The 17,610-nt window shown below is 37.9% G+C and overlaps 1 protein-coding gene across 2 annotated transcripts in view; it reads left to right on the forward strand.

Moving 5' to 3' along the window:
- hadhb (hydroxyacyl-CoA dehydrogenase trifunctional multienzyme complex subunit beta) overlaps positions 1 to 3,292 on the forward strand; it is a 31,076-nt gene extending 27,784 nt beyond the window's left edge. For both annotated transcript variants that reach the window (XM_073057126.1, XM_073057125.1), the window contains exons 14-16: positions 518 to 592; positions 1,330 to 1,494; positions 2,930 to 3,292. In XM_073057126.1, the coding sequence (XP_072913227.1) occupies positions 518 to 592; positions 1,330 to 1,494; positions 2,930 to 2,968 (279 nt within the window). In that variant the 3' untranslated portion in view covers positions 2,969 to 3,292. The remainder of the gene's footprint in view (positions 1 to 517; positions 593 to 1,329; positions 1,495 to 2,929) is intronic.
- Positions 3,293 to 17,610: the final 14,318 nt, after the last annotated feature.

Raw genomic sequence — 17,610 nt, forward strand, 5'->3', positions numbered from 1 at the left:
ACAAGCTTTCTAATCTGTCCTGCCTGAGCACTGCTGTAACATTTTCCCTGACTAGCAATGCCACCACCCCCCCCCCCCACACCTCTGCCTCTATAAAGAAAAACTTCTGTTTTCTTTTAGATTGATTTCTCAACTAACCTCTCGTATAGCCAGCATTAAATAAAAACGTACATAGACGGTATAAATAAGTAACAGCTTTCTTTTGTAAATACTTTGGGCTAGTAGGGTTTTACTGTAGTAGTAGATAGCAGGTCTGTCAGACACTTAAAAATTCACTTGAATGATAATGGTAACCAGTTAATATTAATTTTCTTGCAAAGTTAGTAATTTTTTTGTTTTGAGAAAACTTCAGAAAATATAAATAATGGGTTATACTTGTAATATTGCTGCAGAACTCCTCAGACAAGATATTATATCAATTGTCAGTACTCTACCAATGTAGTATCAAGACTGATTATAAATATTTGCCTAGCATTTTGTGTAATGTATAGTAATTGCCATTTTCTACTTAAAATAGGCACAGATCCTGTCTAATATGAAAGCTATGGATTCAGAGTGGTTTGCAAAAACCTACATGGGCAGAAAAACTAAGGTATGTTTAAACTGAAATTATTTTTAGTTATGCAGACTGTAATGTAGTCTTTATTATTTAATTATTCTCAGGAACAGCTGGACCCTGAACTGAATAGCCTGCTAGGCTATTTCAGAAGGTAATTTAGATTTAGCCTCATTACAGAGTTGGTTAACTTTTGGCTGGACATTTGAGATCTCCACTTCAAATAGTGTTATGGATTTTGTTTTGTATACCTGTGGGACAGACAAAATTTTGGTTTAGTATCTTACTGCCCTTCGCCACAACATTCCATCAGTCCTACACAAGAGGGGTGAAGTGTTTCCAAATCTTGATACTTAAAAACTTGAAAGCACACCCTTTGTCCATGTGACCACAGAATTATAGATAAGTAGTAAGTGGTATTCAATTTGAATGTTGGAATCATTGTGGTCTATGTTACTTCCAGAATGTTATCAAAGTTTCACATTTTATTTGCATCAATTGCTGTTAAATATCTCCCAAGTTTATAAAAATTGGGAATTCCCACCTGATGGTTTGATGCTTTGATGATAGGAAGCAGTGAAATTAAATTATTAACCAAAATCAGGTGGAAATAGTAATTTTATTCTTTAAGATTTCATAAATCTTCAGCATCATGGAAAAACATAACATTCACAGATGAAATACAATTATTGAACTATTATTAATACAATTATTGAATTATTTTTATAGCTCTGATCTCTAAAATCTTTGAAAACCTTCTGCAATCTAACTAGGTTGGTGTTCCTGAAATGGATAAGTTTAACTGTTGGGGTGGTTCATTATCCCTGGGACATCCGTTTGGTGCCACTGGTTGTCGCCTCGTTACAACGGCTGCTCACAGACTGATTGCAGGAGGTGGACAATATGCACTTGTTGCTGCTTGTGCTGCTGGAGGACAGGTATCTCTTTTATTTGTTATGATACATTAAAGAATTACTGTTTGAGACAGTGCAGATTGCAGTATGGCAGTCCATTACTGAGGAAGCAGTTTCTACAATATCATTGTTAAATTTTTCCTATCTTACAAAACTAATTTTAGTGTACGCCTTAAATCTTTCTAGCACAGTATTAAATGATGGCAACAGCTCCATGAGAACAGATTAGAATGGTAAACATGTCTCTTTTTAATGTGAATTGCAGTTGAATTATGTGCTTGAAGCAATTGTTGGGAACCCTCAGGTTAGTTGTCACCAAATGGCAGGTTATTTACATGAAATGTTAATTAATTTTCTTTATAAACGCTACTGAACATTTATGTATTTCCAGCATTCTTTATCAAATTTCAGGCATTTGCATAATTCTGTTTTTTAAAAATTCTTTAAGTTTATTTTATTCAGCCATATGTATACCGCCAAATGAAACAATGTTCCTCTGGACCAAGGTGCACAACACACTATATATAACTCATATACATGACACATAAAGTAATATTAGCACAAATAAATTAACAAATAATTAGGTGCATTAACGACACAAGCTAAAGAGTGAACAGTATAATACTACTGGTGCTTCATGCGTGGTGAGACCTAAGTGATGGAAGGGAGTTCAGTCATCTTGAGGCCTGAGGAAGGTAGCTGTTTCCCATCCTAACAGTTCTTGATGGCATGCTACAGTACCTCCTGCCTGATGGTCGAAGGTCAAAGATTGTTGGTTCAATGGGAGGAATCACTGACGATGCTAAGGGCCCTGTCTGTGTTGCACTCCTGATAAATAGAAAGGTGAAAGAAAGTCCTCGATGATCCTCTCAGTAGTACTCAATCTTTTGTAGGGATTTGTGGCCAGAAGTAACTTGCTGTAGGTGTTCTAATACCTTTTTACAAATACTAATATTTCACCACATAGTGCAAGGTAGGATGTTGGTCTCTATTAAAGTGTTTGAATTGTTTGTAATAGTCTTGAGATTGGAGCAGCTTCGATACTGTTCTCTGCCTCCAAAAATGGCTTCTTTTAAGCTACATTTTTCTTTAGAGTTGACATTTAAATAGACATCATATTTGGGAGAAGAGCTTTAAGTGTCTCTTCAAAGATTTAATTATTGCTTTTTCTTGAATGTTTTTCAACCGAGCATGAAACTTAGTTATTTCATTACTTTAAACCTGAGATGTTGTTTTACAAATAGAAGAGCAAAATAGTAAAAAATATTTGTATCCATTTTTCACTTAGCAATTTATTTGTTTTACTTAAACCTGGTAATAATATGAGTATCTAAATACACAACACTTCAGGGTTGTGATCAGTTATTTTGGAAACTAATTATTATTTTATTTTTCTTTGTCATATGTGTTCACTACAAGGATTAGTTATTCCCTGTTAACTTGCATTTTCTCTTCTCAGGGTCATGGAATGATTGTTGAAACCTATCCCCAGAAATGAAATGTGCTTTCCTAATCAGCACCAATCCAGTGTAACTGAAAGTTAAATGAAGATCAGAAATATTCTGCTCATCTGAAAACACCATCCACATTTGACAATTTAAAAAAAAATTAAACCATTGAATATGTATCTCAAATAAGGAGCTTTGGCCAGCTTTTAGTTTATGATTTTCTTAATGTACATTATAAGCCTAATTCTGCCTTCCAGCTAAGAATATAGTTTCTTAGTGATTTATAAAAAGATTAAATAGGATATGCAGAAGAATGGAGATACAGTAATATCAAATTGTGCCTTACTCATTAATAAACCATGTTTTGTGAATTATTTGATTTTCTTGAAATCACCTATGTGGGAGTATATAATTTATTTCTTTTAAATATATTAAGACCACAGCACTGATGTGACTTCTGCAAGAAAACCAATCCTTCATTACCAACAGGAGACTTTCTATTTCTGCCACTGAATGAATCAAAATTGTTGATTGTTATGTGAATGTTGAAGTATTGGTAATTTTCTGCAGTGGGAGTTGAATTTACTATGTCCTGGTAAAACTGCTCAATCTTACTAACGCGACATTATAGTCAATATGTCAAAAGCCTTTTGTTACATAGGCTTTGCACATGTTGAGGAAAGAATCTGATCCATTGCACCTCTCAGTGCTCTCCATTAACTTAAATGCACCAAAATCCTTCACCTTTATTTGGGAATTTGTGTACTTCGGTAAGAGCTAATCTAACAAGCTATTGGTAGTAATAATTTCTTTACCTTCCCTAAATATAGGTCAATATTATCATCCATCTCTAAAAATCTAAAATAGAACTTAGAAGTTTCTCGTGAACACCATTTGGAAATTGGTTAAAAGAAGTTGTATGATTTATTCAGAACTTTATTTTCCTATGTTGGGTAGTGAAAAACTTTTGTAATGGGATGGGAAAATATGAATTTTAGTTGATAAGAGATGGAGGAATGTCTGGAAACAGGTTAAAAATGATGTGGTTGCATGTGGCAGATACGTTAATGCTGTTGCTATGCAAATACTTACCATGGGTCTTGTTTGTGTGGAATTTGCATGACCTCTGACTGCCTGGTGCAACAGTTTCCTCTTGTGTCATAAAATGTGCTGGTAAGTTAATTGGGTAAAAGAGGGAATGGATTGGGATGTGAGAGAAATATATTGCATACTGCAGGAAAATAGGCAGATGGGGATTAGAAGTGATTGGATGAGTTTGCTTTAAGCTAGCAAAGATCCAATGGCTGAACAGCCTGTGTTATGAGTAAAAAAAAGTTTGAATTTTACACCTCACTTGTACCATTGTTGCATTAATAATTTAGCCAAAAATTAGAAATAATGCAAATATTGCTTCAGTGGAATAAATATTGAATAATCACCAATAGTGGCAAATATGCTAAGGTTTAACATCAAATAGTATCAATTCTATCTACATTATAATATTTAATGAAGTCACAGTAGAATAGGAATTAACTAATCACCCACACATGAATAAAATTATTGAAATTACCACAAACTGTTTGGCTTCTAACTTATGTAGATAGAAGCTAGACAGTGGAAATGTGACCTTAACAATTACTTATTCTAAACATTATTAGTGCAGTGGATTTCAATTCAAATGCATATTTGATATATAATTATTGACACAGTTCATAATAAAGCTAATGTTGGAATATATTCAATTTGACTACATGTAACAAAATGAGCTTCAGTATTAAATAAAAATCAAAAGCAATTTAAAAAACGTAATTTTATTTAAAAGCAGGTTTAACTCTGGGGAAGTTATAACTGGATATAGTTATGGTTTGCTTTTTTATTTATCTGGTATTGATTCACTGATTACATAATTTGATGCAGATCTCTCAGTTGTTCACATAAAGTTGCAAGAGTTGTTTGTAACCATGTCTACTCATTTGGGCACTTCTCAGTAGTGGAAACATTTCAATATTCACCTTGTCCTTCATCCTTATTTCAATTAGACTACCCTAACTCCAAATGATACAGTTGAAACCTGTTTCAGTTGTGTATTATGGGAGAACTCTCTAATTCAAAGCATTAGCCAAACCAACCTCTTCTGGACTGACTCCAAAGGAAATACATTTTTATTTTAAACTAGGTCAGTAGACCTTTAAATTATTCTGTTGTTCTGGTTGAACATTAATGTGTTCAAAACAAAAGAACAATTTTACATAAATAATTAATTATTTGAGCAATTAGCCCATTTTCATATGATTTGGTAAACAAGCTTCATTTGTTCTGTAACCTGGAATCTTTTCTGGTACATTGTTCAATAGGAGAAAACATTATTAGCTTAGAACAACACAGATAAAAATATATTGGATTTGTCCAACTTTGGTAATTTCCCCCCCCCCCCCACCCCTTCCTGCTTCAATTCCCCACTCTAGCCTTTCAACTCCTCTTATCTGCCCATTACCTCCCCCTTCCCTTTCTACCATGGTCTACTCTCCTCTCCTATGAGATTCCTTCTTCACCAGCACTTTTACCTTTTCCTCCTCTCAGGTTCTTACTTTATTCTTCCTACTCCACTACTTGGGTTCACCTATCACCACCTAGCTTGTCCTCTTCTAGTCCCACCCCCCCCCCCCCCACCTTCTTAATCTGGCACCTTCTCCCTTCCTTTCCAATCCCAATGAAGGACTGTTTCCATCTATTTCCATAGATGCTGCCTGATCTGCTGAGTTCCTCCAGCATTGTGTGTGTATGTTGCTCTTGAATTCCAGCATCTGCAGAATCTCTTGTGTTTATATAAGAGATTGATTTTTTTTTGGTTTCACATCTCAAAGATGGAAATTCATCTCCAAGACAGCTAACCATCTGTTCACTCTCCTTGATACCAGTTACCAGTTCAAGATCACAATTTACAATTAACTGAACCTCTTTGTAAAGTTTTCAGTTTGGATGATGTTATAAACCCATTGCGGAACTGCCCCCTGTAATATATTTACTTAAGAAGGAAAATAAGACCAATCATCCAACAATAGGTAAATTATTTGTGGCAACATACACAAAATGCTGGAGTAACTCAGTAGATAAGGCAGTATCTATGGGGAGAAAAGTAGTTTCTGGCCAAGATACTTCACCAGCACCGTAGAGAAAAAAAGATGAATAAATTTAAAAGGTGGGGGAGGGAAGAAAGAAATACAAGGTGATAGGTGAAACCAGAAGGGGGTGGGATGAAATAAAGAGCTGGGAAGTTGATTGGTGAAAGAGATACATGGCTGGAGAAGGAAGAGTTCAATAGGGGAGAACAGAAGGTCATGGAAGGAAGAAAAGGGGGGAGGAGCACCAGAGGGTGGCAATGGGCAAGCAAGGAGATAGGGTGAGAAAGGGAAAAGGGATGGGGAATGATGGGGAGGGGGCGAGGGACATTACCGGAACTTCGAGAAATCGATGTTCATGCCATCAAGTTGGAGGCTACCCAGATGGAATATAAGATGTTGTTCCTCCAACCTGAGTGTGGCCTGATTGCGACAGTAGAGGAGGGCATGGATTGACATACCAGAATGGGAAGTGGAATAAAAATGGGTGGCCACTGCGAGATCCCAATTCTTCTGGCGGATGGAGCGTAGATGCTCAGCGAAATGGTCTCCCAAACTATGTCTGGTCTCACTGATATACAGGAGGGACGAATGGACCAGGGAGTTGCGAAGGGAGTGATTCCTGTAGGAAGCAGATAATGGGGTGGAGGGAAAGATGTGCTTGGTGGTGGGATCCCATTGGAGATGGCAGAAGTTCTGGAGAATTATGTGATGGACACGTAGGCTGGTGTGGTGGTAAGTGAACACAAGAGGAAACCTATCCCTGGTAAGGTGGTGGGAGGATGGGGTAAGAGCACTTCACATACGTCTACTCATACACCTGACCCTACACCTCCTCCCTCACTAACATTCAGAACCCTAAACAATCCTTCCAGGTGAGGTGACACTTCACCTATGTCTGTCAGGGTCATCTACTGTATCTGGTGCTCCTGGTGTGGCCTACTGTATATCAGTGAGACCTGACATAGATTGGGAGACCGTTTCGCTGAGCACATACGCACCATCTGGCAGAAAAAGTGGGATCTCCCAGTGGTCACCCATTTTAATTCCACATCCCATTACCATTCTGAAATGTCAATCTATGGCCTCCTGTACTGTCGTGATGAGGCCACACTCAGCACTCAGGTTGGAGGAACAACAGCTTATATTCCATCTGGGTAGCCTCCAACCTGATGGCATGAACATCGATTTCTCAAAGTTCCAGTATTGCACCTCTACCCCCCTCACCATTCACCATTCCCCATCCCCTTTTCCCTCTCTCACTTTATCTCATTGCCCACCCATAGCCTACCTCTGGTGCTCCTCCCCCCTTTCTTCCATGGCTTCTGTTCTCTCCTCTTGGACTCCCCCTTCTGCAGCCCTGTATCTCTTCCACCAATCAACTTCCCAGCTCTTTATTTCATCCCTCCCCCTCTCAGTTTCTCTGTCCCCTCACCCACCTTTTAAATTCACTCATCTTTTTTTTCTCCAGTCCTGCCAAAGGATCTTGAACTGAAACATCTGCTGTACGTTTTCCATAGATGCTACGTAGCCTGCTGAGTTCCTGCAGCATTTTTTGTGTGTTGCTTGAATTTCCAGCATATGCAGATTTTCTCTTGTTTGTGATTAAATTAATTGTGGCTTTAGTAAGGAAGTTAACACTTTGGAGATTGCATCCAGACCCTGGAATGTGGGTACCATCATTGACTCAGTTGCACAGGAGCAGAGGAAGGTAAATGAGAGGGAAAAAGTGACAGGAATTAATCATTGGGGGGGTCAGGGGTCAGGCAAGCAGTTTTGTAGTCAGGGATGTGCCTCCAGAATGGTCCAGAATGAACCTTTACAGAACACTTAGCCTCAACCGGAGAACTATATTCAGTGCTGGACATTAAAGTTAGAATGGTTGTGAAGGCACTAGTGAGGGTCCAGGAAATATTTATAAGAATCACTCCTAAAAAGGAGTTATATAGATACAAGGAGAGAGAAGCTGGGAATGTTTCCTTGGAAAATGCTGATGCAAGATTTGATAGAAGTATATATAAAATGTTGAAGTTTCCAGACAGTGGAATGTGGAAAAATGTTGGATTTGGTGGAGGAATTGAAAACATAGAATATAGCCACAAAATAAATGGGAATAAAATTAAGAGTTGTTAAAAAAGACAACTTTATACTGAGTATGGTTGTAATTGGCTGTTTGAGATTATACTATGGCTGTGTTGCCCTTAAGGCATTTATTTAACTTTATTAAATTTCCGCTTTAAATAATTTGTTTGTCATTATTTCTAGTTAAAGTTAAAGGTTGATAACTATGATACAGTTTAATGAAGGTAAAATTCATTGTCTATGATATATCGTGGCAAGTGATGATGTTTCCCCCCGGTTTCGGCGCGTCTTGTGGGTAAGTTCTGGTTCGGAGAAACAGGAAGGTGGGGGCCTGCACGTGCAGGACCAACGCGAAACGCTCCATTTCTACCCTCAAAGAAACATCATAGAAGCAATTCCGTAAGTTCATATGACAGTTGATATGTTGAAGTAAAAATATTAATGCTGATTCTGTTACAAGAAATGACGGTTGATGAGGTTTATTTTCTTGTGCCATTGAAAGCATTGCTGGAAAAATTGTGTTGGAGTCTACCTAAAACTGTTGATGGCTTAAGCAGATTCTGCCTGTATGTTGTACTTTAATGAGACTTTAATGTAATATAGTTTTATTTTTACAAATATGATGCAAATGTGTTAAGAAGGAAACAGACACTGTATATGTTTTGTATTATTTTATCAACGGTTTTCACCATACGATGTTAATGTGGAAGAGTGAACAGTAGACAGTTAATCTTACTGCAACTTTGTCTTCATTGGCTCCAGTTTAACTTGGTATTTAGTCAGAGTTTCAACACACTGCACGAGAACACTACATTGGCTTTCAAGAAGGAGCTGGATTAACGAGTGTTGGCAAAGCAATTGCAAGGCTCTAGAACAGGGGTGGGCAAACTTTTTGACTTGTGGGCCACAAAGGGTTCTAAAATTTGACAGGGGGGCCGGACTAGGAGCAGATGGACGGAGTGTTTTGGTAATACACCTCATAAGAGAAAATAAAATATCATGGGATATGTAGAAAACATGTGCTTTAATTTCAATTGAAAATGAACAAATGCATTACAACAAAATATCTGTCTTTGAAGTCCCATGGTATTTAGCTATTTATTGAAATGACTTTTAAAACACTGAAAATTAAATGAATAAAATACAGCTTTTTTTGATAGTAAGAGCACTGAAAATTCTGTTATCCTTCAAGATATTATCATCATCACTCTCCTCCTGACTGTCTTTATTTCAAAAACGGTAGGAGATGCAGGTCTACTTGTCCTGCTCCTTCTTATTCAATTGTCCCCTGTGCCAAAACTCATCAACGACCAGCACAAGGACAGAACAGTGACAGCGCGCCAGTATGCGGAGTGCGTTATTTGATCTGGAGCACATTTTTTATTTTGAGAACGTACGTGCACCTGCGCACTACTCATGTCCATCACTTAACAGAAATGACATGTAACATGTAAGGCTTATTGAAAAAAATATTTTCAAATGCATTTTTTACATAACACAACGAAGAAACTTATTTTTAATTTCAGTGGGAACAGTGTTGTTGGTCTCCCTTTTTGGCCAGCGCATCAAAGTCTGGATTTAGTTTTGTTGTGGCGAAAACGCCAGAATTGCGGGGAAAAAAGCGTTAACAAGGTTTATTAATATAATTTCATCAAGTTCTGCGGGCCGGATTAAAAAGCTTAACGGGCCGCATATGGCCCCCGGGCCGTAGTTTGCCCATGCCTGCTCTAGAAGAAGGGCTGGTGGAGGAAACTAAAGAATTGTTCTAACAGAGAGCTGGCGTGATCATGATGTAACCACTTCATAATTACATATTTGAATTGTGAATCAGCATTCATTTAAAAGGGTACAATTTATGGTAACAGAAATGAGTGATGAAAAACATGATATCACACCTAACGACTAGCATTGGTTCTGACACCCACTATCATAATGGCACGCTCTAACTCTGGACTTCTAGATAATGATTATCCACTGCAGTTCATCTAGTGCCAAAACAAGTTTGTGCCAGATGCCATATTCCTCACCTTACACTCATCTCTGGAGCATCTACATTGTAAAGACACCTATAATAGACTATTGTTTATTGACTACAGCTCTGTTTACAACACTGTTCAACTCATCACCAAACTCTGGACCCTGAGAGTCAAAGCCTTCCTCTGGAACTGGATCCTTGACTTCCTGACCACAGTAAGGATAGGCAGCAAGACCTCCATCATGATTACTCATGGTTCACTGGTGGACCACAAGGTTGTTCTTCAGCCCTCAATGTCACAAAAACAAAGGAGCTGGTTGTGGACTACAGGAGGAATGGAGATGGGCTAACCCCTATTAACATCAATGGATCTGGGGTTGAGAGGGTAAATAGCTTTAAGTGCCTTGGCATCCATATCACTGAGGACCTCACGTAGTCTGTACAAACTGGCTGTGTGGTGAAAAAAGCACAACAGCACCTTTTTCACCTCAGACGGTTGAGGAAGTTTGTTATGGGTCCCCAAATCCTAAGAACTCTCTACAGGGGCACAATTGAGAACATACTGACTGGCTACACCACTGCCTGGTATGGGAACTGTTCCTCCTGTTATCACTAGGATTCTGCAGAGAGTGATGTGGACAGTCTAGCACATCGGTAGTTGTGAACTTCCAATGATTCAGGACATTTACAAAGACAGGTGTGAAAACAGAGCCTGAAGGACTTTGGGGAACTGAGTCACTCCAACCACAATCTATTCCAACTGCTACCACCTAGAAAACAGTACTGCAGCATAAAAGCCAGGACCAACAGGATCCGGGACAGCTTCTTCCACCAGGCCAACAGACTGATAAACTCGCGCTGATTTGAGTGTATTTCTGTTACATTGACTGTTCTATTTACTATAAGTCATTATAAATGACTATGATTGCACATTTAGACGGAGACGTAACGTAAAGATTTTTACTTCTCATGTATGTGAAGGATGTAAGAAATAAAATCAATTCAATTATCTACTCCTTATTCACTTGTGACTGCGTGACCAGATTCTGCTTTAACTCCATCCACAAGTTTGCAGATGATACTATCACAGTGGGCCATATCTCAAATAACCATGAATGAGAAGAGATAGAAAGCATAGTGATGTGGTATCATGACAACAGCCTTTCCCACAACACATTACACCAGCTTCCCCTCCATTGACATTGTCTATACATTTCACGGCCCCAGTAATGCAGCCAACAGAATCAATGACCCCACCCACCCTGGATATAGTATTTTCTCTCTACTTCCATTGGGCAAAAGATTAAAAAACCCTGTAAGAATATACCGGTACCTTAAGCTCAAGGACAGCTTCTACCCATAGTTATAAGTATCAAAGAGATCCCTTGTACTATAATTTGGACTCTTGATCTCTCAATCTATCTCATCATGATCTTGCACCTTATGATTTAACTGCACGGCATTTTCTCTGTAGCTGTTACATATTATTCTGCACTGTTATTGTTTTACATTGTTCTACCTCAATGATGTGCTCTGTATGATCAGTATGCAAGACAAGCCTTTCACTGTATCTTGGTAGACATGGCAATAATATTCCATTTCCAAAGAATTTGGAAATTACAAAGATATATTCATAGGAATGAAGTTCAAAGTAAATTCATTATCAAAGTATATGTCACCATATACAACCCTGAGATTTGTATTCTTGTGGGAATATATTGTAGATCCAGGAAACATAACAGAATCAATGAAAGTCCGTACCCAACAAGATGGGTGGACAACTTATGCATGAGACAATAAATTGTGGAAATACGAAAGAAAAATAAAGAAATAATAATTATAAATCAATAATCTTCACTTAACATCAACACAATGCAAACCAAACTGGCTGGTGGCATAGTGGCATCAGCGCTAGACTTCGGTGCGAAAGGTCCCGAGTTCAAATCTGGCCAGCTCCCTTGCACACTCTCTATCTGGGTTGAGTGTCAAGCTAGGAAAAAAAACCTGGAGAGGGATGGGCTGTGCCAGATTACAGATGCCCAAGATACTCATTGCTGTACGATGAGCAATCACCAAAAAGATCGGTGCAAAAAACTTGTCATGATGGCACCCCAATACAGCTGGAAATCTTGTTCTAGAATTTAGCTAATCACCATGATTTCAAAAGCAAATGAGCAGAAAACTGGAAGGTACTGTAGTTGTTTGTTTTTGCCTCCTAGCTTATGCCCTATAACCTTCAGGATTAAGTGAATTAATATGCCCATTTCCAGATCTTAAACCTGTACATTACACACCTTAATATCACATGACAACTTCAGAAATTGGGGCCAAAAAACTTCAGTGAAGGCAAGTGGCTGAAAGTCTATCAATAGACAACACTGGGATTTATTTATCTGGAAATTCAATAAAAATGATATCATAATATTTATTCTGTTACCACATTTGAAAAAAGATCACTAACTATTTATACCATCACAAGCAACAGTGCACTGAATGCTACTGTTAACCTACAGCATACAGCGAATGGAGATATTCTATATTATTTTTCAGATAGTCATGTAAAACAATTTTCTTTAGGTCATAGAGCCATAGAAAAGTACAGCACAGAAACAGGCCCTTCAGACCATCTAGTCTGTGCTGAACAACTTAAGCTGCCTAGTTCCATTGACCTGCACTGGATCCATTGCCCTCCATTGCCCTACCATTCATGTACTTATCTAAACTTCTCTTAAACACTGAAATTGAGCATAATGCACTCTTGCACTGGCAGATCGTTCCACAGTCTCATGATCCAACTGAGTGACCCCCCCGCGGAGGTCCCATTAAACTTTTCACCTTTCACCCTTAACACATGACCTCTTGTTGTAGTCTCATCCAACCTCAGTGGAAAAAGCCTGCTTGCATTTACCCTATCTATACCCCTCATAATTTTGTATACCTCCATCAATTCTCACCTCAATCTTCTACGTTTGAAGGAATGAAGTACTAACCTATTCAAACTTTCCCTATAATTCAGATTCTCTAGTCCTGGCAATGTCCTTATAAATTTTGTCTGTACCTTTTCAACCTTATTTACATCTTTCCTGTAGGTAGGTGACTAAAACTGCATACAGTACTCCACATTAGGCCTTACCAATGTCTTATACAACTTCAACATAGCATCTGATCTCCTGTACTCAGTACTTTGATTTATGAAGGCTTTAGCAAGAGCAAGGCATTTAACCAGTCCCTCATGGGAGGTTGGTCAAGAAGGTTCATTTGCTTTCTTTATGACCCTACAAAAGCTTTCTTTACGACCCTATCTACCTGTGACACTACTTTCAATGAATTATGGACCTGTGTTCCCAGATCCCTTTGTTCTACCACACTCCTCAGTGCCCTACTGTTCATTGTATAAGACCTACCCTGGTTGGTCCTACTGAAATGCAACACCCTGCACTTGTAAATATTAAACTCTCCTTCTGCCATTTTTTCAGCCCATTTTTCCAGGTGGTCCAGATCCCTCCGCAAGCTCTGATAGTCTTCCTCCCTCTCCACTACACCTCAATCCTAGTGTCATCCACAAATTTGCAGATCCAGTTAACCGTATCATCATCCAGATCACTGATTTAGATGACAAACAACAACAGACCTAGCACTGATCCCTGAAGCACTCCACTAGTCCCAGGCCTCCAGTGAGAGAGGCAATCATCCACTATTACTCTCTGGCTTCCCTCACAAAATCAATGTCTAATTGAATTTATGACCTCATCTTGAACACCAAGCAAATGAACCTTCTTGACCAACCTCCCATGAGGGACGTCAAATGCCTTGCTGAAGTATATGTAGACAACATCTACTTCCTTGCCTTCATCAATTTTCCTGGTAACTTCCTCAAAAAACTGTTTAGGATAGGTTAGACATGACCTGCCATGCAAGAAGCCATGCTGAATATCCCTAATCAGTCCATGTCTATTCAAATACGCATATATCCAGTCCCTTAGAATATCTTCCGATAATTTTCTCAGTACTAATGTCAGGCTCACTGGCTTTAATTTACTGGTTTATTTTGAGAGCTTTTCTTAAACAGCAGAACAACACTAGCTATCCTCCAATCCTCTGGTACCTCACATTACAATTATTGAAATGTTAATCTCCAGAAACAATGGGGATTAAAATTGGTGTATTCTGCCATTCACAAAATATAGGCAATTATAGAGGAACACACATAAAATGCTGGAAGTGTCTTGGCCTAAAATGTCTTTTTCATAGATGCTGTCTGGCCTGCTGAGTTCCTTCAGCATTTTATGTGTGTTGCTCAGATTTCCAGCATCTGCAGATTTTCTCTTGTTTGTGATTCAGTTATAGAGGATGCTGATGTTGGTGATCCATCAACTGCTCAGAAACGCAGGAACAGAACTCTTTGAAAGACATAAAAAGAATATGAATGGTACAAACGCTTTACATGAGTTTGAATTAACAAAATTTTACAGCTGGTTATAAAATTGTACACGTTATGCGTTTTATTCTTGTATTTATTTGGCTGTAGAAACCAAGTTTGTAAAAATTAATCAACTCATATTTTAACTTTAAAACCTTCTACAAGGAAATGAACGGGCGTCCCAACTTTTCCATTGTTCCATTGCACGGGCAATCCAATATCTTAATCAGGTTATGATTGTTTATCTGTCAGCCTCTGTGTTGAGCCCCATATGTTTTCACACCTTTAAAACCTTCATGCAAAGTGTGAACATCAATGTACAGTATGTGCACATCCTCCCTGGAGCCATGGTTTAGAATTTAGTCTTAATTTTGATGTTGGCTGAAATCAGATACACAGGACAAATCAGTGGTTAAACCAGCAAATTATTTGATCGGTTTGAATTGGTTCTGTTGAATAGTTTTGTAGAAGAAATCAAATGCAAAGCTATTCATTTCAGCAAAGGAAATTAAGTGAACAAGTGTTATATTCTTTGCAATCAGAAAACTTTTAAAAAGAATATCTCTCTTTAGCCTGAACATCCTACTAATTGTTAAAAGACCTAACAGTTTTCATTGATATTTGTACAACAGTACTCTCTGCACTTCCATCAAATCATAAATATGAACATTTATATTTAATACCAAAATTGCACATTTTTAACTCAGGTAATCTGATAATTCTTGGCCCCATTTACACTGTACAGTATTGTATAGTTTTGTACGTGCATTAGAAATCTCGGGCAATATTACACTACAGATTGGAAACAAGCTGCAGTACATCCCAAAGAAAGCAAGAAGATTTTCAGTAACAAGGCCTCTGTTGCACTGTCTGAAGTAATTCTTTAAAAATGAATCTAGGAAACCTTCTGGCTCTAAACATTTAAATCTACTTTGGCGGTTTAAATTATTGCCAAACGAAAAATTTTTAACACTACTGCACCATCATTTTAACAAATGCAGCAAATCGTAAACACAAAAGATGCTGCAGATGCTGGAAATCCAGAATAACACACACATTAGAGTATTCTGATGAAGGGTCTCAGACTAAAACATTACTCTTTATTCCTTTCCATAGATGCCACCTGACTTTCAATCATGATTTGCCTTTTCTGATATACTTTTACATTTCCAGATGATTAATGAATTGACTAATTTAATCAACCATACAAAATTTCTTCACAGTGAATATCCAGTTTAAGCAAAGAATATTACTGCTGAAATTAAAACCCATTTATTATTTTTGAACAGACTCTTCACGGTACCTGAGAAAAATCTGCCCCCTTTCATCTACTTTTAAACGATCTGTTAGAACAGCCTAATGGCAGTTCCTCTACTTCCTTGAAAGTTTGCAAAGATTCAGCATCATATTTAAAACTTTGATGAACTTCCATAGATGTCTGGTGGAGAGTATATTGACTAATTGTATCACAGCTTGGTATGGAAAATCTACAGAAAGTAGTGGATACAGCCCATTCCATCACAGATAAAAACCCTCCCTGCCATTGAGCACATCTACGCGGAGCACTGTCACAGGAAGGCATCCTCCAACACCCAGGCCATGCTCTCTTTTTGCTGCAGCCATCAGGAAGGTGAGACAGGAGCCTCGGGATTCACACCACCAGGCTTAGGAACAGTTATTACCCTTCAGACATCAGGCTCTTGAACTACTGGGGATAACTCCACTCATCTTTACTCACTCCATCACTGAACTGTTCCCGCAACCTATGGACTCACTTTGAAGGACTGTTCTTCTCATGTTCTTGATTTTTAGCGCTTATTTATTTATGATTGTTGTTGCAGTTTGCTGTCTTTTGCATACTGGTTGCATTGGGTACAGTCTGTCATTGATTCTATTGTGTTCCTTGGATTTTCTGTGTATGCCTGCAAGAAAATGAATCTCAGATTTTATATGATGACATATATGCACTTTAATAACAGATATGCTGTGAACTTTGAATGTCTGTAATTTCTTAGCAAAATTAAGAATGTATGGCAAGGCTATTGCTATTCCACTTAATATATCTTCTGTAAAATGATTCATTGTTCATTCTGACATGCATTTGCCAAGTTTCTTTGTAGATATGATCACATTTTAAATGCTAGTAACTTCTGTGCATGATAAAATAGACTGATTTCTTGGGCCTGATTACATTTTAATTTGAATATTATTTATATTTATTTCTATTACTAAAAATATTGACTTAAATTTAAGTTCTGCGTTCTGGTCCTATGTTAGCAATAAAGTTTTGACAGCACAAACTGATGGACAAATTTAAGGCAAAACATATCCCCAGTAATTATTTTTAGCTACCTCACAGTCAAGATTTTAATATATTTCTTAAATTAGAAATTTCCAAAGTCGTCAAGAGTCCAGTTGCCTACTGGGATTTAGATAAAACTTGAGCACCCGTTATTAATGGATATTCTCAAAGCAAATATTTATAAAGTGTTCAATGTGATACACTTCTCTGGACTTAATAATGAGTGATTCACTCGTCTGGGAACTTAAAATTTGTTTTTTTTGCCAAACCAATGTTACAGAGGACACTGGAGACAATACTTATTTATAGTCTATAGTGTGTGCTATTTTTACTACACTATTTTATATAAATAAAGGTTTCTCAGAAATAATTTTCTTATTATACTTAAAGCATTACATTTTTGCATATGATAGAGATGAACACCAGGCTATTGAAGTTCTACAATTCCACAATCTTAGGATATCCAGGCTGGCCAGAAGAGGGCACCAGTGGTACAGGTTCAATTAAACATCCAGCTATTAGAGAAGATCCAATAACATACAAAAAAAGCGCCTGGGTAGAATCCAGCCAACAATGAACTTACTCTGTATATTTCCTAAAAGAATCAGCAAGGCTTGTGTTCAAAACAAATAATCCATTTTGCTGTAAAGACTCTTGCGGAACAACATCCGAACTCAAGCCAGCTCACCACTCCTGACGAAGGGTCTCGGCCCGAAACGTCGACAGTGCTCCTCCCTATAGATGCTGCCTGGCCTGTTGTGTTCCACCAGCATTTTGTGTGTGTTGTTGTCACC

Source organism: Hemitrygon akajei, chromosome 9 (genome assembly GCF_048418815.1).
Source record: "Hemitrygon akajei chromosome 9, sHemAka1.3, whole genome shotgun sequence".
Classification (NCBI taxonomy): domain Eukaryota; kingdom Metazoa; phylum Chordata; class Chondrichthyes; order Myliobatiformes; family Dasyatidae; genus Hemitrygon; species Hemitrygon akajei.